The sequence below is a fragment of the Calliphora vicina genome, chromosome 5, assembly GCF_958450345.1.
Source record: "Calliphora vicina chromosome 5, idCalVici1.1, whole genome shotgun sequence".
NCBI classification, from domain to species: Eukaryota; Metazoa; Arthropoda; class Insecta; order Diptera; family Calliphoridae; genus Calliphora; species Calliphora vicina.
In genome coordinates, this window is record NC_088784.1 from 40,677,272 (window position 1) to 40,704,786 (window position 27,515).

Here is a 27,515-nt window from a genome sequence, read left to right on the forward strand (position 1 = left end):
TTTTGGTTCACAATATTAGTAAACAGTACCATATTACATATCATATTAAAGGTATTGTTTTCCAAATATATGAGAAATGTACTATTATATGTATTGACTTTAAAAATCTATAACTCTTAAACTAAGAGAGATCTTATAATTATGAGAGCTATCAACCCCAAAAAAATTATAAAAATGCAAGCTGTTTCGCTGATCTTGATTTATGTCACAGGGCAGTTTTGAACGGCAACTTTTTTTCTTATAACGTTTATATACAAAAATACCATTAACAGTTCCATTTTCTTTATACATAATAAATTCGATTTTTTTTTATTAAGAAAAACCATAAACATTAACTGAAAAAACTAGCGAAAGTTGTTGACGATGCTAGAAAATAAGGTTGACATGTGAAAAATTCGGTTAAGGGTCGGAAAAAATTGTTCAAACCCCTATAAATTCACTATTTTATGGACTTGACAGCAAGACTTTAAAACTATCATGCAAATTAAGTACAAATCAAAAGTTATGAAAATGAAATTTATATTTTATCAACAATTTTTAGTTTAATCATTTTATTGAGGATTTTTAAAATTTAGTTTTAATTTATATTTTAGGCCAATTGAGGCTTAGTCAAAATAATTTTTATTAAGTAATAAAAACATATATCTTATCTTTTTTTGTGAAAGTAGTGCTGTTAGAATGGAGTTGTCCACCCAATTCAAATTAATAGAACAATGGCCAAAATACTACTTAGAAATGTATTTGCGATTGTATAAATAAATGATTAACCATATTATGGTTACCACAATCATGTAAATAGTTACTATGACTATCATATGGTTAAAAAACTTTTAAAAATGTTGAAATGATATTTTATAAAATATAACTATATTTTTTCTCTGCGTGTAAGTGAATATCTTTGCTTAATTTCAACAATATATGTAATTTCGTTTGTGCTAAACCAATTTTATCATATACTGTCCAGTTTTATGTGAAAATTCTGGAATTTGAGCCAAACCAAATTTCCAATTCAACTTATACGTCATTTGAAATACCTTGAATATAATATTTCTATATTTTATTATATTGTTAAGGGAAAATTTTGGTTCTAACCGTTTTTTTTTGTTTAACTATTGTTTTCGTGTTATACTGTTATTTCGAGATATACTGTTATTTAGGTGCCCCACTCGACAGTTTTCTTTCACAAAATATCCTGTCTCGTTTGCTTCTCTCCAATTCTAGCCAACAAACAGAAAATTTGTCATTCCAAATTTTGAAGCTTAAGATAAAAAAATGCTTAATTTGTTTTGAAAGAGACATTTTTCAAATCAAATTTAACAAAATTATACCATTATCAGAAGTTTTAAGTATCTTAATAATAAATTTAAGTCGACCTACCAGAAATGTTACTTTTCTTGTTTTAAAAAACACTATAGTGTTTTTGTTACACATTTTTGATTGTGATAACCAATTTTTTATTGCTAATAAAATGATATAGCTGAAAAATGTTGGTTGGTTTGAAAAATTTAAATCGTAGTTCTTCTATGTCAATTGATTTTCTATTTTCATTTGATTGCACAAATATTGCAGAATGACAAATCAGAATCAATAAATCGATCCAATGTGGAATTAATTCCGTATTTCGTTTCTTCAGAAAATATTTATTTTTAAATACACTATTGTTTTATTGATGGGAAGATATAGGGTATGACTCAAAAGGGTTCCTAGTGTCCATGAACTGAGAAGAATATTGGAATAATTGATTTTCACTCAGATAAGATTAGAAATTAAATGTTATCTTTATGACAACAAAAAAAATCAACACCTCTCTTTTCCAAAACATGATGTCTTAAAAATCATTATAACTCTATTCTTAATGAGTTGAATATAAATTTTAAACTTTACAACAAACTGTTTTTCTCTTGTTTTTATAGTTGAAATCTGTGCATTATATTTCACAATTTATACGGCACACAGAATAGACACTAACAAAATTTAAAAATGTATGCATGGATATTGCATAACATGTAAATCAGTTTATTCAATTGAATACAAACAAATTCTAAGAGTAAAATTAAAAAAAAATAACACAATTGGCATTGTAGTATCCAGAAAAAACACGAATAACCCATTAGTGCCACAATCGGTAAGTAACCACAAGCAAAATCACAGACATCACAAAAAATCCATAATATTGCAATGCAAAATCGGGCATTTTACATGAACACAGTCAAACAACGTTGCACATCTGAAATATACCTACATACATTCATTTATAAAAATATATATACGAGTAAAGACATGGGTCTGTTTACAATCAAGCGTACTTGGTCATGAATATAGGAACCCATGCTCCGCCTTTTTCAAGTAAATATATACTCAAAACCTGTAATAAATACCAGCACACACATATATAATTTTTATTCTCTCTCTCTTACTCTCAATATGTACACCATTAACTCTGACTATAAACAAAATAAAACACCATAAAAACACAACCACCACCACACTACTACACCATTTCCAATTTCACCTCAGAAGTTTCTAATTATATTTCAGAAATTTCCAATTATATTTCAAAATTTTCAATTATATTTAAAAAATTTCAAATTTTCAAAAAAATATTTCAGAATTTCCCATTTAGATTTTACAATTTTCTAATTGTGTTTCAGAAACTTCCATTATCATTTCAGAATTTTCTAATTGTATTTCAGAATTTTCCATCTGCATTTCAGAATTTTTCAATTATATTTCTGAAATTCCATTTGTATTGCTATTAGAATACAAATTGAATTTTCTTAAATGCAATTAGAAAATTCTGAAATTCTAATGGAAGTTTCTGAAACACAATTAGAAAATTGTAAAATCTAAATGGGAACTTCTGAGACAAAATTGGAAATGGTGTAGTGCTTTGAGTAGAGGCATTAAATTGTCATCATCATCGTTGATATTGTGGGCACCATCAGATCGAATGGCTTGGGAAGGAGAACCAGTGTATGTATCTGTGTGTAGTGAAAATGAGCCTTTTACAACTGAGAGTGTATGAGTTTGTGTATGGATGTGTGTTTTTGTGTGGGCGCCATTTATCACCTCTCACTTGCATATTTAAACAAGTACATACTCACACACTATGGAAATAAAGATTTATGCTCTTTTGTTGTTGTGCTTTAGCTCGCATTATGCCCTCATTACATTGGCCACATGCAGTGGACGGACCCAAACCGTACTCGAACTCGGTGTGTGCTTTATGTGTGTTTTTGTTGGTGTGTGTGTGCGTATTGTATTTGTTGTTGTTGAATGTGATTCCGGTATGCTGCTGTCCCAATCCCATTGCGCTTAAACAAAAACGAGAATACAAAATGTTCAAGTAATAATGATGATGATAATGGTTGTGGCACCACCAGTCTTGGGTTGTCGTTCGTAAGCACCAGACGTGTATTTGTTTGTTCTTAAAAAGTACTCGCTTGCTCGCTCACACGCTCGAAAATTTCGTTACGGGTTTGGCACCTCTGCCTAGTGTTTTTTGTAATTTGTACTTGTTGTACATACATAGATACAAGTTGGGGTTTTTTTATACACTACAAATACTTTTACATACCAAACAACTATGAAAACAATGAATCATTATTAAGAGTCCCATTTGAAGACCCTCTATTATCAGCATCATCATACGCCACCATACGCATCATCATCATCGCAGTCGTTATTATTATCTGTGCTCTGTCGTTTTGTGTATTTTTGAACGCTTTAGAGCTGCTGTTTGGTCTAGTAACGCCTTTTAAAGTGCGTTTTCGGTTGTTATTTGTGTAACCAAATACATATTTGGTTGAGCTGTGCTGTTGAAGTGCGCTTGGTTGACTTGCTACATCTGGAGGCTGTTATTTAGTCAATCATTGGTGCTCATTCTATATGGACGTAAAAAAGTTTGCGTTATAAACAAAATAAATAAAAGAAATAAAATATTTATAGAATAATTATGAATAAAATTAATAATTGTGTATGATTCCAAAATGTGTACAAGTGTAAAAGGACACTAAATGTGTTGTAGTTTACCTAAAAAAATATATAATTGTTACAAACAAATTTTAAAACTAAACAAATGTGTTTTAGAAAAAAATAATTAAACGGTTTTAAAATTCATTGATACAAACATCTATTAAACAAGTGTTAAAGTGTTAAGCCATGATGGCTTTAAAAATGTTATACCGTGGGCCCAGTTCAAGACTAGAAAATCTTATTGAAAAAATTCAAGCAACCAAGGAAATTGTTAATGCCGGTAATTATTTACTAATTATAATTTATTTTCAATCTCTAAACACACAACTTTTACTAATCAACCGAATGAGTAAAGGAATTTTTTAATTCAATATACATATTATTGTTGTTGTAAATTCTATATTCATTATTATTATTATTGTGTTTTCTTAAATACAATACATATGCAATAATAAAAAAAAAATATTAACCAAATTGTACAATAAAATAGAGATCAAATATCTTTCAGATAAAATGAGTTTTTGCAAAAATAAATTAAACTGCTTTTATTAAATTTTAGTTGTAAAAAACTTGCTCGCTTGCTTAATTTATTATACTTAGCAGAAGAAATTGTTTAACTGCGTAAACCAACATACAACAGGACATATCGTTACCTTAATATAGAAAGGCCCTAACTCCTGTTTTTTCTTTGTAAGCCCAGATTTTCATTTTTTCATATGCCATAATTAGCTCATATATCATAATTAGCCAAAAAATGTCGACTTAAAAAAACACGAGTTAGGGCCTTTCTATATTAAGGTAACGATATGTATTTAATTCTACAGGAATTGTTTACACATCAATACAGTATTATTTATGTTCTGAAATTAGCGTTAGCTTAGAGTGCATATATGCCAAGTTCTTTAATTTTGTCTATAATTTTTATATTATTTCTATTTCTAATATCCATTGCAGATACACTAACCATTTTTAGATTATCAAATATTTTATTATATTTTATATTATTTTTTAAAATGTTTAGCTTGTATTTTAAAACATTTGTACAATATAAATTCATTCAAAGTATTGGCCATTGTTGGCTATAACCTTTTCCCATCTTTCTGCGCGCAGAGAAAAAAATATAGTTGTGCATGTTTACTGTAACCATTTCAACATTGTAAACAAGTATATGTTTGTGATAACCACTTTTATGATAAAGGCCTTACCATATTATGTTGTTCTCGGATTATGGATATCATAATCTGAAAACAACATATTATGATATAATGTTTCATCATAAAAATGGTTGTCACAAACATATACTTGTTTACTGTAACCATATATATGGTTGATACAATCATGTGAATCGTAAATTAATCATATTATGGTTACCACAATCATGTAAATAGTTACAGTGACTATGTTGAAATGGTTACAGTAATCATGCACAACTATATTTTTTCTCTGCGTGTGGCAACAAATGGATTCCGAGCCAAAAGAACTGCTCACCTTTTGAGGTCAAGAACGAATCAAGCCCATATCGAATACTTTGTTTCAAAGTGAAGCGTATCCTAGATATGACCCTTTATGCCCATAATTTCAACAAATAGATATCTATCAGTGCTTAGTTGCTTATGGGGTAAAGATATTTGGTAATTTTTGACCATAGATATTGATTTGAAATTAATGTCAAGATACCTTTTAGGTAAATGTAACTGCTGGGTATTTTATACAGTAGATATCTATTTGTAAAAATTATGGGCATTATTCCCACCAAATACAGAGAATTATCTTATCGCTATTTGGTTTTGATTCGGCTGGTTGGGCTTCACATAATCTCTTACGCTTCGGGTTATCGTAAACGATAAATTTTTCATCGCAAGTAATGATTCGCTGCAAAAAGATTTTCTTGTATAGCGTTCAAGCATCATTTCGGACATGCTAAATCATCTATCAAGGTCTCTCGGCTTCAATTCGTATGGTACCCAATTTCCCTACATTTGGACGAATACTGCTGCTCGCAAATGTTTTGAAATTTAAGCTTGGTCTTCAAACTTTTTTGGATGGCGATCACCACTTCTGAACCGCACAAACCATCTCACGTACGTTGAAACCGATGGAACATATTCAGTGGCACTTTTTTGCAAATTAAAGAAGTAAAGCAAAACTCTCGTTAGTATATAATTCGACATATTCGAAGCAAAAAAATTGGTTGTTTACTCTATAATGTTGTGAGAATATATGACCCTTCAAAATGACAAAAAAAACACACTTGGCTAGTTTATGTTTAATTACGTAGTTATACGATGTTCTTGATACGTTAAATATGCAATTAATAACTGAAATTTGCAAAAATGGACTTACCACTTCTTCACTCTCAGTCATATCAACAAGAAAAAAATCTTTTTGTATGGTAACCTAAATATACGGTGTTTTAAATTGTGACATTTTAATATAATAACTATCCCTGCAATCTATTTTTATCAAGTATGGCTACCGTAACCGCTAATCCACCGTTATTCCTAAAATAACGTTACCAAAATAATGGAAATTACCGTTATCTCTAAAACTATGAAAATAAAAATTAATTGCTTTAAAATTTGGTCTGAATATGGATTTCAAACATTTTGAGTATATTAATACTAAAAAAACAGCATTATCTTCTTCTTGAGGTATTTTTTAATGAAAATATCACAAAGTGTAATGCCACCATAAAGTATTTTTTTATATGAACCCAATTATTTACAACTTTCGAAGTGAACATAAGCTCACACGAAATTGAGAGTTTCTAAAATGAATAATAGATGAATTTCCTTCGATTTCAAGTATGATTTTTATACCCTTCACCTTCGTGAGATGGGTATATATAAGTTTGTCATTCCGTTTTTAATTTCCATAATATAATTTTTCGACCCTATAAAGTATATATATTCTGTATCCTTATAGATAGCGGAGTCGATTAAGCCATGTCCGTCTGTCTGTCTGTTGAAATCAACTTTCCGAAGCCCCCAAATAACTTACATACACGATTCATACATCAATTTCTCCCGAATTCTTCCGGCTCAGTTGCTATTTAAAATAATTTTTAATATTTATGTTTATGAGTTGACTTTTAACTTGAGTTCCTCCAAACGTCATAAATAGAATCCGATATAACTTTAAAATAAGTCGAACCAGGCTTTTTTACCGTTACCAAAATAGCTGCAATTTCCGTTACCGCTATTTTATAAACAATTGTAAAATATGAAAATCCACATATAATACCACCAATTCCACCTAATATTTTATTTTTATAAACTTTATAAATTATTTTTGTCAGACCGCAAATACCGTTATCGTTACCGAAATACTTCAAACTGTTGTTTCCGCTAAAATACCTAAATAATTATAGTTGCCGTTCCTTTTAACTAGTTTTGTTTTTATAAAAACCCAGTTTGTCGGTTAACAGAGCTCGTTAAAACCAGTTTAAAAATAAATTTTTATAGCTTTATAATTTGCCGTCTCTGGTAGTCAGGAACGATTAATTCCTAACTAAAAATTAATAATAATAAATATTAAATTTTACAAATTGTAAATTTGTTTCACAAATTTTACAGGAGAGACATAAACGTTCTAAAATCTTTGGTTTTAAATATTTTTGAACTCAGACAATGCATTTTTATTACTTATTTGGTATGATTTATAATGATAATAAGGAGTGAGATCGAAAAATTCTTAACACACGTTTTTCATTACATTTTTTAACCCAAGTATTATTTGAATTTTTTTTTGATCAAGTTACCTTTGAAAAACATGTCAGTTATTATGTGTAATGTCAATTATATTAATTTTTTTGTTAATCTGATTAAAATGAGTGACCAGAAAAAAGTGCGTACTGAAATTATTAAATATTTTCAACAAAACCCAACTTGGTCTTACAAAAAGTTGGCCAAGCATACAAAGGTCTGCCGTCAAACTGTTTCCAATGTTATTAAACAGTACCGGGAGAACTTGTCAGTTGATAGAAAACCTGGTTCAGGTAGAAGGAATGGTCCACATGATGTTTCTAAAGCCAAAAAAATAGAACGCATTTTCAAAAGAGCTCCCAACACATCCGGTAGGAAAGCAGCCCGGTTAGCTCAGTGCTCGGACTATTTGGTACGAAAAGTTAAAGCTAATGCAGGTTTAAAAACATACAAGGCTCAAAAAGTTCCTGACAGGAACGCTACTAAAAATTTAGAGGCCAAAAACAGAGCACGGAAATTGAAGTCAAGTTTTATAAAAAAATATTCTTGCTGCATAATGGATGACGAAACGTATGTTCTGGCAGATTTTTCGCAACTTCCAGGTCAAAAATTTTATGTTGCTGATGCTCGAGGGAATGTTGAAGAAAAGTTTAGGACCCAAAAGCAGACAAAATTTCCCAGAAAGTTCTTGGTATGGCAAGCAATATGCAGTTGCGGCAAAAGAAGCCACTCATTTGTTACAACGGGCTCTATAAATACCGAAATTTACATCAAGGAATGTTTACAAAAAAGGCTGCTTCCATTCATAAGACTTCATAATGTGTCCACTTATTTTTGGCCTGACTTGGCATCCTGTCACTATGGCAAACAAGCCCTTGAGTGGTACAAGAACAATAATGTGGTATTTGTACCAAGAGAGGCAAATCCTCCGAACTGCCCGGAGCTAAGACCAGTGGAGAGATATTGGGCTCTTGTTAAAAGAGAATTGAAGAGTACAAAAAAGGTGTCCAAAAGTGTGGTAGATTTTAAACGGAGATGGACTACATGTTCGAGCAAAGTGACAGAAAGCACTATAAAAACGTTAATGGAAGGGTTTCCGAAAAAGGTTCAAAATTTCATCACTAGTGATTAAAACTATAAAAATAATTTTTTTTGTAAATTGTAATAATAATTTCAATCAAATAAAAAAAAAATTAAAGCTGTAAGTTTAGTGGTTTCTTTTTTATAAACATATATGTATGTTAAGAATTTTTCGATCTCACTCCTTAGAACAAGTGCGTTGGGGACTTATACCCTGCAAATAATACATACACACGTGTAAAATATACCCCATAAAGGACATGGTCTATTTAATATTACGATGTCCTAGGGCTGGACTATAAAACCCAGCGGAGTAGTCTTAAAACTACTCTATGGACCACCCCAGTGGATTAGTTTTGCAATCGTGTTAACACGAAAAAAAAAATAGCTTAGCAATCATATTAACACGAAAATATGTCGTTTAACTACAAGCTCTTGTTTAACAATAACATAGTCCATGCTTGAATTACATTGAACCATGCTGTAATTAGTCCATTATTAATCCATTTCATCTAAAATGGATCACGTAGTCCAGTATTATTTGCAGGGTAAATCCGTTTTTGGGTAATAGCTAATTTTCTATTACTGTTAACTCCATTATTTGATTTAAAGACTCTGTTGATACTAAAGTTGCACTCAAAAAGCAAAGGAGCAACAATTATAAATATCAGTAGTCAAGATGATAACAAATTTCGGTATGATCAAATATTTCTTAAACAATTTTTAATTTACGTTCTTTTGTTAAAATTTAATTAATAAACCAATAATTAAAACAAGATTAATGATGTTTAATACATTATTAAATATATTAAGTTTAGCTTTTGATTGAGATAATAATTTTATAATTTTGACAATATAAAATGGACTTAGCATTTTTGCATATCTAACGTTTTGTAATAAAATCACAATTTTCATAAAATGTGAACTTAGCACGTTTGCATACTAAGCTAAGCACTAATCATGTCAAATTTATAGAAAGAAAATAAAGATTTATAATTCAATTTAACGTTTGATAAAATTATGAATGAGTCATTAGTAAGTTTTAGACTAAACTTCTTGAATTATACCGAATTTCAATACATAAAAGCTCGAATGATTTTTGATAGTATCATTATGTGTAATTGATTCTGGAAAAGTTTGTAAGTAAATTCATCGTCCTCTACTACTCAGCACTTTTCTCATACTTGAATATTTGTATCGAAAGAGCTTTTTATATCAGCTGCTTAGAATTTAAATCCGTCCAAATGTTTGATATAATAACAATGAATATAAATAAAAAAAAATCCAAAAAAAACAATGAATATAAATAATAAAAAAACTTCGGCACAAACTTACTATATCCATTACATTGCAAATGTTTGTTGTTGTCATATACCAGAAATTAATTTACTTCCCTTCAGAACATGATATTTTCGATGAAAAAGACATTTGAATTAAAATGTATAAACTTAATTATTTACTAATAAATACCTACATGTAATGTTTTGATTTTGTATGATGTATGGTCAACAACCCATTTAAACGAATAAAAACAAAATGGGGTTATAAAAGTTCAGATTAAAAATAAATTGAGTCAAAACTTTCGCAGACCTTTAACCCTAATGCTTTACAAACAAACAACTAAATACAATAATACTCATAATAAAGCTGAAACTGACAGCAATTAACACTGTACAGATTGAAACAAATTTACAAGCAAAATAAAATAAAACTAAAAAAAACAACTAATTACAAGATCACACAGACAATTTAGAACCAAGTTACATACTTACTTTCACACTCAAGAAAAATAAACAGTAACCGATGCCAATTAAAATTAATTTGTAGTTTCCCTCGTTAAATGAGCCAACAATTGAAATAATATTGGGGCGTCTAGCCTTCTTACAATCATAATGACGAGGATGAGGATGATCTACATCAAATGACAACGAACAGCAAGCTTGTGGCCAGAGTATCAGTTTAACAAATTCTAATTAAAATGTAGAATTAAAACGGAGGTTTTAATCGTAAAATAAAGAATTATTACTTTGCATGACTGTGAATGAGTGTGATGATGTAGTTGGGAGGGAGGCTTTTCTTTGTCTGTATGACACACTCTAAGTGTCTTGATTATGTATATGGCGGCTCTCACAAGTATTTAAAGTTTTTAATAGAAATGGATCACACAACGAACGACCCATAACACAAGATCAGATTAATTAAATTAGCTGTACTTACTCTAACTATCTATCTGTGTTCATTTGTAGCTGTGGTAACAGATCTTAATGTATCATTCACATTGCAACTCATCACATTTAATAGAGGAACCATTTCCTGTTATTGCATGATGATAATAAGGATGTTAACACACCACCAACAGACACTTTAACTGACACCACCTACGCATTTAGTTAGTGAGTCTGTGAGAGCTACTTATAACTATTATTAAGTAGAACAAATAGATGACTAATTTTAATTTAAATGATTCCATAGAATTTTAGTTTTAATTATTGTTGTTTGTTTGTTTTTTTCTTCTTTTAGACATGTACTCGACACATACATCGTCAAGTTATTCACCTTCGATATCAGATGGTACAATCACACCAAATTCTTTACATCATCATCATCACCACCATCAGCATTTAGTTGTGCCACCACATTTGCCACCATTCCCCAATTCGGCTGCTTATGAAGAAGACACAGCATCGTTGGCCCTACAGACACAACGTCTGCAAAGACAAAAAACCAATGGCACTTTGGATGGCGCTGACTATGAAGACAACGCCAATGACAATGACAACGAAAGGATTCACAAAAATGATACAAAATTGTGCGAAGACAACAACGACACAATTGTTGCAGACAATAAGACAACCGCAAATATTCACGAAAGTGGCGATGAACATCATCTTCATCATCATCAGCACCATCAACTTAAACGTCATGGTCGTCATCATCGTTATGCTGAACATGCCTTAAGAATTCCTTCAAAATTACGTAAAATCGATAGGGATTCAACGGTTGGTAATGGTGCCAATAGCGTCGGTGTTACGACTACTACTACTACTGCTGCCGGTGCTGCTCCTGGTGTTGGTGGTGGCGGTGGTGTAACAACAAATGCAGTCAAGTTTGATAAGTTGACAGGAGATGGCATTAAAAGTGGTAACAATGCTGCCAGTGCCGACGGATCCTATCAATGTCAATTCTGTGATAAATCATTTCCGCGTCTTGGTTATTTGAAAAAACATGAACAGGTAAGTTAAAGGAATTTGTTTATGTCTTTAAATGGGGTGTCTTCATCAAAAGTTTATGTTCATTAAAGTTGTTAATGCGTTAATAATTATTTAATGGGGTTGTTTTGATGGCGGTATTATTAATAATTTGTATTTTGAAGACTTAATATTTCAATGGGACATGTAAAATAAGTAGATGGGTGCTCTTTTCTAGTTGAGGAAATTTAAAATATTTCTTAAAACCTTAGTCTGCTGTCAAAAACCACACTCATCAAATTATACAACGTACCTAAAATATTTTGATGTAATAAACTTAAAATTAAAAAAAAAATCTACAAATGATTACAAGATTATCGAAAATATGTCAAGTGTAATGCCACCTAAAAGTGTTTTTTTATATGAACCCAATTATTTACAACTTTCGAAGTGAACATAAGCTCACACGAAATTGAGAGTTTCTAAAGTGAATAATAAATGAATTTCCTTCTATTTCAAGTATGATTTTTATACCCTTCACCTTCGTGGGAAGGTTATATATAAGTTTGTCATTCTGTTTGTAATTTCAACAATATAATTTTCCGAATCGGTCCACAAGTGGCTGAGATATAAGGAAAAAAGTAGGAAAACCTCGATTTTTGACCTATTTTTGACCTATATCTGGATTACTAAGTCATTAATATATACAATATGGATATCTAATGATAGATATTTCAAAGACCTTTGTAACGACGTACAATGGGTCAAAATCGGAAAAAATATATTTTAACCCGAATTTTTTTTTGCACCAAAATTTTCGAAAAAAAAATTTTTCCAACAACTTTGGAAAAAAAAATAAATTTTGTTTACCTAAAATCATTTAAATTTTTTTTTTTTTTTGAAGTACTATTTATAATTATAGCTCTCTTACTTGCTTTAACTAGTGTGTTCCTTCCAAAATACAGCTTTTTCGGCTTTAACACAATTCGTTTTCAAAATCGATTTCTGAGTTGAAGCCCTGACAATTTTGGCATTACAATGCAATAACACTAATAAATGGAGACAGGGTGATGCATTTAGAGAATTGTTTAAATTTTCAATAAAACCCTTAAAATAGAATTATGTGTCGGAATCTTAATTATGATCCGAAACATAAATCTCTGACATTTGTCAGTCATTCAATTTCATTCAAATATCGGCCTGTATCTCACAAATTACTTGAGTAATGTCGGCTTCTAAGAATCGTAGAATGGTACTGCCAATAGTGAGCAGGGTTTTCGGATTTATATCACATTGATCGCCAAATTGTATGTTGGTAATCGCCAATGTTTAATTTGTTAAATTTGTTTCTTACAATGTATAGTTATGTTTTAACCTAAAGTTATACTGACAGTTTTCATACAAAATTCATTTTAACCGAAAGTACAAGTTATAAGTAACCTACAACTACATAACCAGACATCGTGATAATCGGTGTGAGAATGTTAAATATAATTTAGAGTTAGCCTTTCACACAGACCTCAATTTCAAATAAATTCAGAAAATTTAATTGGCAACAAAAGATTTAAATACTTAAGAAATGTAACATTAGGCGAATAAAGCAAAAAATATCATCAGTTTTTCAATTTTTATATGAAATGTTTCTAAATTGCCAGAAAATCCAATTTGTATCGCCATATCGCCAAACCAAAATTTTAGTTTTGTAGGGTGGTATTCACCCTACCACTAGCTACTCTTTTGGGGGTATTCGGTTTCTCAGGAAAATCCTCTCTCTTCCAGGGGTCACTCCGAACTTCTTTCATCGGCTTTAGGCACATTATTCATGCCTCCTCGATGGCCATTCTTGGCTCCATTTAGAGATTTAGATATTTCCGTGCAACCCCACATCATTTTGGTCTATTGTTCACGTTTTGTGTCTGTTGCGCAATGGCAGATGTAGAGGCTTGTTCGTTAGGTGTTGGATCCAGCAAAACATCTTCCTCATCTGTTATGATAGATACCCAAGTTGATTCGGGACAAGAGTCTCCCAACACCAAGGTATCATATATTTCTTCTGTAAGAGATTTAGGATCTTGAGATCCTACTACAGGTTCAGTAAGGTCCATAGCGACCATATCGATTTAGATTCATTATTTATTTTGTTTAATTTATTTTCCATCTGTAAAGAAATATAATTAATGGGGAGAATACAGAACATCATACAACAGAGCCCCTTGTAGTTGATAGGCAAAAATACATGTCCGGAGGCCACCTAGATTCTCCATGTTCAGCTTTTGGAAAACGGAGACACCTTGTGTAGGGTGCGGCTCTACACCGCGCATGGACGGTCATTGGATACCGAAGAGGCATTCCATACCTGCAGCAAACGCTGCTTGCCACCACTGTCAAAAATTAAAAATTGATTTTTTTTACAGTATGTTTATTATCGGGGAAGTACCGGGAATATTTTTTAGAATTTTTCGGGAAATTTGAGAATTTCTTTATAAGTTTCATTCTGAAAATTACAGTAATAATCCGCACAGATAAAAGATATTTGTTGTGATTTGTTGCCAGTAGATGGTTAGATTATATTCATAGAGTTTTCTATACCAGCAACAGAAACTCAGTTGACATTGAAGAACTAAAATGTATGTATCCTAATTTTTTGTGATTCCATCTAAAATTTGACAGCACAAAAGAAAAATTCAGTCATCTAGACTGAATCATTTGATTAGCGATAAATTCTGTTATCACAACTAAAACAATTTTCTCTGTGTGACGAAAACATTGAAATTTGTATGTGCAACAGAAATTGTTTAACATTAAAACTTCAAAGGATATTCATATTTAGAGAAAATAATGACAATAGTACTGGTTTAAATTTGTTTTCATAAATTCCGATTTTCAAAAGTTCTCCTTCGCATTTTTTTCTAAAATGCGTAATTCCCGATTTTTTTTAATATTTCCCGGTATTGGAAAATGTTCGGGATATTAAGAATCCTATTTTTATCTCAAAGTTCAAATAAAATATATTTTTTTTAATTCTACATCACATTCCTCGATTTGTTAAAACTCATATGTTGTTTGGTTTTATTTGTTAACGTTTTTTATTTTGAAATTTTTTTACTCATTTTTATCCAAATGCACAACTGAATGTGTTTAAATAAATTATACGCATTTCACTTAGATGAGTATGTAGACTCATTTAGATGTTAATCAAAAAGTGTATTTGTGACTTACCAGAATAAATGTGTACGAGTGTAATAAAACATTTTGGACTCTTTTATGCAATTAGCGTATTTTGCAAAACAAGTTAAAATAGCCCCAGACATCTCATCACTACACATCCAAGTGCACTTGCATTTCCAGCTTATTAAATAAACAACAAAAAAACATAGATACACAAACATACACATATTGTTCTTAGAAAACTGTTTGAGCATACTAATAATAAAAAAATATAAAAACTAAAAAAAGAAGCATTTGGAACAGAGTAAAATTTATTTAATAATTGCGGCTACCAAACGACCTCTGCATACCAAAACATCTCGTCGAGATTGGAGAATGAATGATACTTACTTTAATGTGATAAATGGCTACTAACCAACGACCGTAGGTGGCTAAATGCTTGCAACAACAATAATAAAAACAGCGAAAATAATACATATAATAAAAACAAAAAGAACATTCTAATACTTTGTCATCATCATAATCATCAACAGGGAATCATCACAGTTTTAGATGATTACCGCAAATATTCATATACACAAATGTATACAAAATATGTACATATATGTAGGTACATACATACATATGCATCTATTTGTATCTACTTGTACAAGCGGTTAAAACGCTTTGATATGTTAACTTTTAAGCGTCAGCGTTTTAAAATCGAGTGAGTGAGTAGTGAGTGTGTGCTTGGGTTGTTACCAAATACTGCCAAACTCCTTTTTTACCCAACAATTCATACCGTTCAGTTTAGCAGACATTCAGACGGACGGACAGACAGACTTACAGACGTAGTTTAGGTACAATAAAACTAAAGATTCTATACCAAAATTAGCCCATTTGTATGCATACAATCAGTCAGTTTCTGCTGTATGTAACGCTCTTATAACAAGTACAAATTTTATATATCTGCTGTTGTCTTTTAAGCCCAAAGAATTATTGTGTGTTGATTATGGTTTTTTAAACTGTTTTTAAAAGTTTAAACAAACAAATCATTATAATTATGTGTGTATGACTATAAAAAGTTTACCCACCACCGCCTTCTCTTGTTTTTCACTACAATACATAAATACTTAAGTTATGAGATATCACGAGTGTAGGACACAATGGTCGACTTATTTACACCCTTTACACCTACATTGTTTGACAAATGTTGTACCCGTAGTAAAATTATGTTAACGGATTTTCATGCATTTATTATTGGAAATATGCTCCTAAAATATGATTCAAAAGAATCAAAATATGACCTAAACATATTAAAAATATGCTCATTTATTTATATGCAGAAACATAAAATAATTAATTATGGATCGCTCAATGTCCAAAAAATACAGAACAGTGTTCCTAGTAGGGTTCTATATGTCGATTGTTCGAACAATAGACTTTTTCCTGAAAAAAGTCGAAATCGACTTTTTGGTCGGGAAAAAGTCGAACAATCGATTATGATATCCCAAAGTCGAATAGTCGATAAAAGTCGACTTTTTAGATTGTTAAAAAAAAAATATTTAATTGCAATATTGCAATTTAGTACACTTGCATTTTTTTGTTGTTGCTAATATATGTAAATAATAAATAAATATTTATAAAATAAAGCTTTTTCTACACAAAATTCTTACAACATTCTTCTAACTATTATTGCAGTGATAAATTTCATTTTTATTGCTAAACATTACAAAAGGCACATCAATAAATGTAGAAACCATATATTTTTTACAAGAAATGGTAAAAAGCTGAAAAAATTCGAAAATAATCGGAAAAAGTCGATTAAATAAAAAGTCGAAAGTTCGAAAGTTCGAAAAGTCGACTTTTTTAAAAACGGAAAAAGTCTAATTTTTGTTTCAGCTATAGAACCCTAGTTCCCAGCGGTTAGGACTCTTTAAATTATACCAGGAATTTAAAAGTAAATGTTTTAAAATTAAAATTGATCTTCTGAGAAAACGAAGATCAATTTTGGAATGATTACTGGCTTAATGCCATAATCTTTATAGCTTCTATCTTATGACTTGACTTTTAAAATCATCAATACTTTGATCGAGCTGTAAAGTAGCATCCAACCTTAATTTTCATCTCGTAATAATCCTGCAGATAAGCAAGTAGTAAATATGTCACTTATAGACGATAATTGTCACCAATGTCTGATCACTTGGCTCACTCCAATGTATATATTTTTTGTCATTTGACATGTATGTGATCTTTGTAGTGCAGAGAGAAGACTATTGGTTACTTTGAACATCCCAGGTAATCTAGCGTGAAGACAATTGTCACTCAAGTATCTCTAAGTAATATAACTTTAAACGTTAATTGTGTAGAGCATCTATGTTATCCAAAAGGTTCAACTGACTTAGGATGTCGAATTTTAAAATCTATTTCAAAACTATTTACAGTCTTTCGAGTATGTTATGATTTTGTGCCAAATATTTGCAATATGCCACATTTTGTTGTAGTGTGCATACATATCAACCAGAACAAACGACTTTAAAGTGATGGCGATGATGAAAAAGAAGAAAAATCAGAACGTGCGGTATGATGACAAGCGACAACATCAAAAGTTGTTACTAAAAATTTGCGCATTCTGATAAAAATCTTAAAGGAGCCAACAACGTGTTTGTTGGTTCGTTCGTTTGATACTTAAAAACAATTTAAAAGTTTCATCAACTGTTTGGAGTTGAAACACTAACCAAAACCATTACAAATACTTGAAGTTTGACTAAAGAATTTTTAAAATATTTATGGTTGCCACATTTAAGTGATGAAATACAGTTTGTATTTCTTGTATTTAGAGTATTAAAATATTTTCAATATCTTTGTCACCAAAGAGGTGTTTTTACCTCAATAAATGAATACAGAATTGTAACAGTCAGTCGGCATAATATGAATTCCTCATTCGGCATAATGATTAACAGCAATTTGAGAATTGTATTGACACTACGAAATGATAAAACACAATACATTCATAATTTATTTTGAGGTACATTTGTGAATTTTAATATTAAAGCATCACTATCAGTACTTATTGGCTATATATAAAAAAATCATAGAAAAATAACTTTGTAAAAGCATCGCTAAAAGACCAAATTTATTTAGGACTTAAAAAAACCATAACCTTACTCTGTTATTTTTTTATGTTTAATTTATTATTTGCAACTAAATAATGTTTGTATAAGAAAAATAATAACCAACTCCTATTATTTTTTTTAATTACAGAGTCATGCTGAACACTTGCCTTTTAAATGTGAATATTGTGCTCGTCTCTTTAAGCACAAGCGTTCTCGTGATCGTCATACTAAATTACATACAGGCGATCGTCGCTATCGTTGTCCTCATTGTGAGGCGGCCTTTTCAAGAAGGTAAATATTAAAAAAAAACATTTTACATTTCACATATTCAGTTTTTCTACTCAACTCCATCATAACTCTATTCTGAAACTATCATAAATTTACTTCTTCCTTTAGCGATCATTTAAAGATCCATATGAAAACCCATGATAACCAAAAACCATTCCAATGTACCATTTGCAATCGAGGCTACAACACAGCTGCCGCCCTTACATCTCATATGCAAAATCACAAAAAACAGGCAGCTCTTTTAGCGGCTGGAGGCAATCCTCAAGCCCTGAATTACAGTCCACGTTCTACCGGTTCGGCTTCTAGCAATGGTAGTTTACAGAAAAGACGTTACGGTTTGGCTGGAGCAGCCGAACAGAGCCCAAATCGCCTGGATTACCCAAAGCGTGGTCGTTCTTCATCATCGAATATGCTAAAGTGCACATTTTGCTCTAAGTCCGATTTTACTGCAGTGGAACAATTAAATAATCATCTACAAACTCAGCATGAAAAAGAATTGGCACATTCTATGACACCTCCTTCCACAAATAACAGTCAACCGGCGGAGAATCATACTTTCCAGCTGTCGTGTGAATATTGCACCATGAAATTTCCCAACATTGCTGCCATGTTTCAGCATATGCGCTCTGCTCATTTGGATCGTTTGACCAGTCCTAATTCATACTTTGAGCATTTCAATCGTTTAGCTGCGTCGGGTACTTTCAGTCCACGTTTGTTAACTGGACCTCCTCTAAGGAGTGCGGCCAGTGCAGAGGAGAACATCATTAAAGAGGAACAAAATTTGTCAAGTCCTAAATCAGTAGAAGCAATAACACGTCAAAGTGAAGATGAACCAACAGATCTAAGCCAAAATAATCGTAGATCAATGACACCTACAAATACCCCACAAAATTCTCCCCAAGAAAGTTTTCCTGCCGCAGAAAAGCCCGGTTTATTCTTTTGCAACCAATGCAATGCAGGTTTGCCTGATTTTGAGTCATTCCGCAATCATTTGAAGACCCATATTGCCCAGGGTCTCAATTTAGTGTGTCACCATTGTGGCCTGCTATTAAGAGAACATGCAGAGTATGAAAGACATGTTATATCACATTTTCTAATAACCAATTCTGAGTATAATTGTTCGGGAAACTGCCAAAAGAACTTTGGCAAGCCAGAGGAATTACAAAAACATCTTTTGGATCATCATGCCATAACAATGTTCAAATGTGGTCTTTGCAGTGAAATGTTTGAATCGAAAGTGGCCATACAAGTACATTTTGCTTGTACACACTCAGCGGAAACCAAAATCCTAAGATGCTCCGCCTGTATGGATGTCTTTAGGACGGAGAGTGATTTTAACATACATGTCAAGACACGTCATCAAGCTGTAAATAATACTCCTGCTCCGGTTAATTCTTTGCAGTGCATGTTTTGTCGTACGGTATGTTCCTCTGACTTGGAAATGCAATTTCATTTGGCAGCCCATGCTAGACAATTCCGTTGTCCCTCCTGCCCCGAAACTTTCCATGTTGAATTTTTACTCGATCGCCATATGCAAACACATCATGGTGGCTTGGAAAGACCACCACCTCCGGCTCCACCACAAACTGTGGCTGAAGAGCACACATCACCGGTCCCCAATCCAAATGCTATATCTCCCATGAACTCTTTGTATGTGAATGCCCTATTCGGCAAGTCACCATTAATGCCGCTGGCCCCACAAAATAATAACAACAGTATCTTGGATTACAACATGGCATTTGCCTCCCATCTCAACAAGGGTCTATTTCCCAATACCACGCCAAACAAATTTTATAATCCTCTGCAAATTGATACGAATGCCATGAAACACTCTGCTCTGATGTACGGGTTGTCACAGAGATATTTCGATACTAATCGCACTGTCATGGAAATGTACCAACAACAACAGCAACAACAACAACATCATCAGGAAAATAATAAAACAACTGGAAATTATTTCATAAGTCCCAAACAGCCAACAACAGGAGCTCACGACAGCATCCATCGAACAGAATTGCCAGCTTCCCCAATAAATAATACTGGCTTCAGTTGTGGCATTTGCGAGCGAAACGATTTTCGTACAGAGTCAGAAGTTCATTCGCATCGCAAGATTGTTCACAATCTTAAGACGGGGGTTAGTTTGAAGTGTGCCTACTGTTCGGGCAACTTTAAGTCCAGGAGCGAGTTGGAACATCATATGAAAACATGTCACAATTCTACCGGCAAACACAAGTGTTTGATATGTGATGAAATATTTCCATCGCCAGCCATTTTGGCCGAACACAAATTGCAACATTCCAAGGTGGGTCAATCCGGAAGATGCTCGCACTGTTCTAAGGCGTTAGCTGATGTTAGTGCTTACAAAGCTCATTTGTCCGAGCACAATACAGAAGGTCAAATGCCAGTACAGTGTATATGCTGTCGCCAGTCTTTACATTCGGAATTCGAGATTGGTCTGCATGCAAAGTAAGTACTAACATTTTATTTAAACACACTATTTATTTTTAACCGCTTTGAGTTGTGAGTTAATTTATTAATCATTTATGTTTTCAATTTCCTTACATTTTCTCTTTAGATTTCATGTAAAAAACTCAACTGTTCAGGAAAACGTTTGTGCTCTTTGCTTGGAACCCATTACCAATTCACCCACTGAAGCCAAGGTATGTGAGAAATGCTGTCGCAAACATAATCTCAATGCAAAGTTCAAGCAACGCGAACACTTTGAACGACCCGCCGAATTAAGGCAATTTATTGAAAATCGCTGTAATCTTTGCAAAATGATTTTACCACATGCTCAAAAACTTCAAGAACACTTGGTCGAGCACACCTTTGCCGGTTGCGAGGATCGTGGCTTCAACTGTTACATCTGTTCGGCGGTCTTTACTGCTCCTAGTGGTCTACTTAATCATATGCTCGAGCATGGTATCAACTCAAAGCCTTACGATTGCAATTTATGTCCCGAAAAATACTACTTCCGTGCTGAGCTAGATCACCATCAAATCGATCATGATCTGCGAAAATCTCCAGCAGCAGTTAAAAATGAACAAGAACAATTGACCAATAAAGAAGTTGCTTTAAATAGTATGAAATCGGAGAAGTCTGTCGAAAGGTTGAATGAAGTGAAACAGGAAGTAATTGAAACTGATGTTAATTCCAACGTTGCCGATGAAGATGAATACATTGAGGTGGAAAAGGTAAATGAGAATAACAACAACAATAACCATCAGTTGGATGATAAAGTGTCGAATAAAACCGAAGATGCTATAGAGAAGAAGTCTAGTGAGCATGTCAGAGATGAAAATACATAAATAAATAAATAAATATTCCCATAAAGTACTCATATTTACATAAATAAATTAACTTAAACATTTCATAGTATATACAATTATTTACACTTAGTTTCATAATTAGCTATATTTAAAATATTGAAATTAATATCTAATCATACATAAAAATAGTTAAAGAATTCAAGTATTATCGATTGCATTTTACCAGTATTCACTTATAATTTACATATAAATACATAAATATTACAATAATTAAATAAAGTACATACATGTAGTTAGTTACTATTTAAGCATATAATATATACACTCATATACATAAATAAGTACATACATACATAAATATATATTAATTATTTATAAAATTTAGTAAACATTCCAGTATTATTGTGATAAGCCTAAGATGTCGGACATTGTTTATTTTGTTTGAAAATTGTTAAATTTAAAAATCTGTTCTTACTTTTATTTCTTATTATTGCGTTAACTGTATTGTATAAATAACTTTCATTAATTTTATTTAAACAACAAAATTATTTTTACAAAACCTATTAAATTTAATTATCTAAACAAATATACAAAAACAATCTATAAAGCACTTTGTAATTAAATATCTTCTGCATTTCTTTTGAACAATAAAATAAACAACTGAATAAAATTATTTAAAACGATTTGTTTTTATTTAATAAAGCGGATGATCGCTACCCATGCAATGCATTGTGTTTGAATTAGAAAACTATGATATGGAAAAGTTGCATAGAATTCATCGTAGAAACATATCCCTCTCTAAGATTTGTTGTCAAAAAATATCGGACCAGCCTAATTTCACTTTTGGTTGCGGATTATATTTAATTTCAAATTACATAGCTTCCTAGCCTTCGTTCATCAGTTTTATTTCTGGATAAAGCGGGAAAATTTTCAAAATAGGTGAAAAATTTCGGAATTTTAAAAAAATTGTTTAAAGAAACAAATGTTGGTGCCAAGATAACGTTACACAATGGGCAGAAAAAGAAAATTTGTTTGGAAATAAATCTGGCATTTCTAAACTGCTCGGGAAATCAAATTTGACGTAGACAAAGAATATTCGAGTTTTAGTACTAAAATGGACCCTAAAAATACTCCAGGGGTAACGCTATGGGGGCTCAAATTAGGGTACCTTCGACATGTGAAATTTTTAAACACGTGCCATTTTTGTATTTCTCATCCGATTTCGTGTGTGCTATTTGTCTCTTATAATATCCGAGTTATAGGCATTTCAAAATTGAAGTTTAAAAATTTTGCCATACCTTAGGTTTTAGGTTTAGGTTACGTGGGTTGCTCGCAAGTTAGCGAGTTCACTCGGAGGCCTTGCGGCCCATTGTGGTACCCTTAGAAGTACTATTCCCTTATGCTGAAAATGTCATACATAAAGTGAGAATAGTTTCCCTCCCTGGTTTCGTCTATTATGTGATTTCTGTGGTCCCTATGGGAACCAGCCGGTACTTCTAATAAACCCAATCATATTCACTAGTGACACATCTCTGAGACAGTCCAGATCATGGAAAAGAGCTCTACCAAGATGTAGTAGTCTATGCTCTTGTAAGGCTGGGCATTCACATAGAAGGTGCTGTACCGATTCCTCCTCCTCTTCATCTAAACAACTTCTACAATAGCCATAACGTGGGTAACCCATACGTTCCGACATATGTCCAATCATGCAGTGCCCAGTAATTATACCCGTGAGAAGTCTAATCGAATTCCTACTAAGAGACAAAAGAGTCTTAGTTCTATCCTCTGTCAGATTGGGCCAGAGCATTCTGGATATTCTACAAGTGATGATATTTGACCACCTGAGTTCCGTCTCGCTCAAAGCCCATTCATCTATCAATTTTGATACTGTCACCAAGGGAGTGTGAATATCCCTTTGCGCAAGAGATACGTCCAGGGACGACCCGTTGGTTGCGCACTCATCAGATACTTCATTTCCCCGGATGCCCGCATGTCCTGGAACCCATATCAACTCCACGTGATGTTGTGTCAGTTGTGCCAATGATTTGATACAATTGAGAAGACATTTCGACCTAATCACGTTGGAGTTAAGAGCCTTGATTGATGCCAGGCTGTCCAAGTAGATATGTATGGTCGAATTTTCGAGATTCAGTTCCCGGATTCTTCTCGCGGCTGTATCAATAGCATAAATCTCTGCCTGGAAAACCGTGCAGGTATCGGGTAATCGAAGAGACATCAAAAGGTCCAGCTCATCTGAGAAGATTCCCGAGCCCGTGCCTCTTTCTGTCTTTGAACCATCAGTATAGATTGAGATCACGTCATCTCTTAGGACAGAGTTCGCGGCCCAATCATCCCTTGTCGGTATTCTGATCCTAAATGTTCTATCAAAATTCGGTGTGGGTATTATATAATCCGTTTCCCTCCCTATGATTGGCCTGCCTATCTTTTGTAGGATGGTGCCATGACCAATACGATCATGCTTCAGTCCGCTCGACTGTTTGAGTCGTAGAGCAGACTTAGCAGAAATGCATTTGATATATATATCAAGGGGAGTTATATTTAGCATCGTCTCTAGACTGGCCTGAGGTGTGGAATTCATAGAGCCAGTAATTGCAAGACATGCTAATCTTTGTACCTTGTTTAGAATAGAGAGGTGAGTCTTAGTGTCCACCACTCTCCACCAAACAAGAGCCCCATAGGTCAAAATAGGTCTTATGACCGCGGTGTACATCCAGTGTACAATGTATGGTTTAAGACCCCATCTCTTCCCAAAGGTTTTCTTGCATATATAGAAGGCACATAATGCCTTCTTCATTCGACTCTCAGCATTACGTTTCCACGAGAGCTTAGAGTCCAAAATTACGCCAAGATATTTGGCTTCGCTTGAAAACTTCAGAAAAGTACCATCCAGTCGTGGAGGTTTAAATTCTGGAGTTTTATATCTCCTGGTGAAAAGAACCAGTTCGGTCTTGGCAGGGTTAACACCCAAACCGTTTTCCTTGGCCCATGATAGTAGAACGCTGAGCGCTGATTCCATGAGTTCACTTATTGTGGGAAGAAACTTCCCTTGAATAAGAAGCACAACGTCGTCAGCATATGCGACTACTTTGGTACCTATCCTACTGAGCCTGAAAAGGATTTTATTTACGACAAGATTCCACAGAAGTGGAGAGATGACCCCACCTTGTGGTGTGCCTCTTGTCACAACTTTCCTTGTCCTACCAATACCCATATTAGAGTTAATGGCCCTGCTCCTAAGCATATTTTCTGTCCAATTCCTTATCCGCTGATCAACACATAAGTCACCCAGTGCATCAACTATTGCGGATATGTTCACATTATTAAACGCACCCTCTATATCCAAGAAAGATGCCATAACATATTCCTTCTTGTCAAGTGTCCCCTCTATAGTTCCGACAACGTCATGCAAGGCTGTCTCCACCGACCTGCCTTTAAGGTATGCGTGCTGTGCCCTACAGAAATTATCAGGGGAGAGGATGTTCCTGACGTGGATATCGACCAATCTTTCCAATGTTTTCAATAAAAACGATGACAGACTGATCGGTCTATAGTCTTTTGCGGTACTGTGGTTTACCTTTCCCGCTTTGGGGATAAATACCACTGTAACCTCTCTCCATTCTTTAGGAATGTATCCTGTTTCCAGGCTGTACCTAAATATCATTATAAGCCATGGCATGATGGTTGAAATCGATTTTTGGAGTAACGCTGGGAATATGCCATCTGGCCCTGGTGATTTATAGGGCTTAAAAGATGACACCGCCCACGAGATTTTCTCCACGCTAACAATGGATCTAACTAATTCACTTATGTGGATTTGAGAAGCTGCAAGATGCTCCGAAGCGGATACCTCATTTTCATCATCCCTGCAACCCGGAAAGTGTGTCTCCATTAGCAGTTCCAAAGTTTCGATACTACTTTCAGTAAAGTTACCATCCGGTTTCATCAGGAATCCAGGCGTACCAGGATCCTTGGATAGTACCTTTCGTAGACGCGATGCCTCCGTGGTATTCTCCAGTTCCCCACAGAAACGCTCCCAAGATTCCCTCTTTGCCCGTCTGGTTTCCCTCTTGAAAGTGTTGAAGCTTTGACGATAATCGTCCCAGCTTAACAAGTCTTGGTCCCTCTTCGCCTTATTAAAAAGTTTTCTACATTCCTTTCTTAGCTGCATTAGTCTAGGATTCCACCATGGTTGCCGGAATTTCCTAGGTCCCTGCCGCTCCCTACACGAAGCATAGTAGGCTTCCCTTAATGACCTGGATAGAAAATCCACCGAAAATCCTCTGTACCAAGTTCCTTTTTCTGACGCTCTATAAGTGTTAGCGTGGCTTCGTCCTCCAAAAGGGGAGGAGGGACCCACACTCTCACCGTCGTACGAAAAGGTACTTGATCCAGTGGGACGATTTCGATTCTTGCGTTGGGCCAGAGTTCGCCAACTCCTCGGATACAGTTACTGAGAAAGCCTAGAGCCTTCTCGTTACCGCACCCGATGATCTTGACACCCTTTAACCATTTGGCGCCATCGAATGCAGTGAAGGAATCATCCTCACTGCATGCGAGTTCGTCCACTAGTGCCCGCAAGATCTTCTCCTCCAGAAGCAGCCATCTGTCCGTAGTCATTTTCCCATCAGGTTGACTACGATCTATGATGGCTACTTGTAGCTCAGGTGCTGATGTTAAGCTAGTTGATGGTTTCAGCCGCTTACCCTCAGACACCTGCGTTTCACCTGACCTTTGCCGCTTAATACTAGGCCTGCTTGCTGTACCTTTGGAAGCCGTCGCGGTTCCTCGAGTAGAGGAGATTGCGGACAGCACCTTGGGTGTTGTGCTAGCAGACTTCGTCGTGCCGCATTGGTCATCACCTCTCTTTGGCCCCGACGTGGCCCTCTTTGATGTAGATGGGCGTACGTCAAGATCCTCCGAGACGGTGATCGTGTTCGGTCCAGTGCTGGCATGGGGCACATGTTTAGATGTGATCACCTGCCTGCTCTGGTTTGGTTCGGTCGTAGTCTTGGCTGCCCTTACCTCCACAACAGTAGTATTTAGCATGGCCTCATACTTCTGTATGTGGTAGGTATGTTTACGCCGCAAACGCTTTTCCCTGGTGGTCAAAGACGCGGGATCTCGCGAGTCCAACGTCCTGACATACCGGAGAGAGCGTTTGTAGCCCGCCAACCTTTTCCGTTCGTCCTGTTCTGAGTCCTGTTTCCTGTTTTTCTGTTCTGTGTCTCCCTTTGCAGGGTCATGGGCCTCCGGATGTACGTCTTCATTCGCTTTTAGCGGCTCGGAGGACACCATGAGTAAGTCCTCCTCATCAGTCTCATAAAGGTTTAACCCTTTCAGACCTGAGAGGTTGTCGTCGCTGTCGTCCAAAGTCACTCTTTCCTGTCTAGTCAAAAAACTATTCGTTTTATTTACCCCAGTAGCATCACCGACTACCAGACCCGGGGTATTCGTCTGATTCGTCGCAGTCACAGTAGCTCCAGTGGCACTCAGACCTGTGGCTTCCGCCTGAGTACTCACGTTACCCTTGGAGATTTTAGCACCCTCGACCAAGGACATAGGGCCGTCGTTTGAAACTGACATTTCATGGGGGGGGGGTTTGGCAGTTTATACCTCTACCATAGGTAAGAAAAAGACACTGCCGCTCCACTGGAGTCAGACGCAGACCAGGATGCCGCTCAATGTGAGACAGACGCATCCTGGATTTGAGTTTTCACCAAAAACATT

General features: G+C 34.1%; 1 protein-coding gene across 1 annotated transcript; it reads left to right on the forward strand.

Annotated features, from left to right (window-relative positions):
• Positions 1-4,118: 4,118 nt before the first annotated feature.
• L (Lobe) lies at positions 4,119-21,807 on the forward strand. The gene is made up of 5 exons (XM_065512044.1): positions 4,119-4,255; positions 11,280-11,992; positions 18,359-18,501; positions 18,607-20,964; positions 21,074-21,807. Exons 1-5 carry the CDS (start codon positions 4,162-4,164, stop codon positions 21,804-21,806), a joined length of 4,041 nt encoding a protein of 1,346 aa, XP_065368116.1. The 5' UTR covers positions 4,119-4,161; the 3' UTR covers position 21,807.
• The last annotated feature ends 5,708 nt before the right edge of the window (positions 21,808-27,515 follow it).

Coding starts and splice junctions, on each gene's coding strand:
- L (XM_065512044.1), top strand. CDS start 4,162: ATGATGGCTTTAAAAATGTTATACCGTGGGCCCAGTTCAAGACTAGAA. Junction 18,502..18,606: donor GAGGCGGCCTTTTCAAGAAG/GTAAATATTAAA, acceptor TTCTTCCTTTAG/CGATCATTTAAAGATCCATA. Junction 20,965..21,073: donor GAGATTGGTCTGCATGCAAA/GTAAGTACTAAC, acceptor TTTTCTCTTTAG/ATTTCATGTAAAAAACTCAA.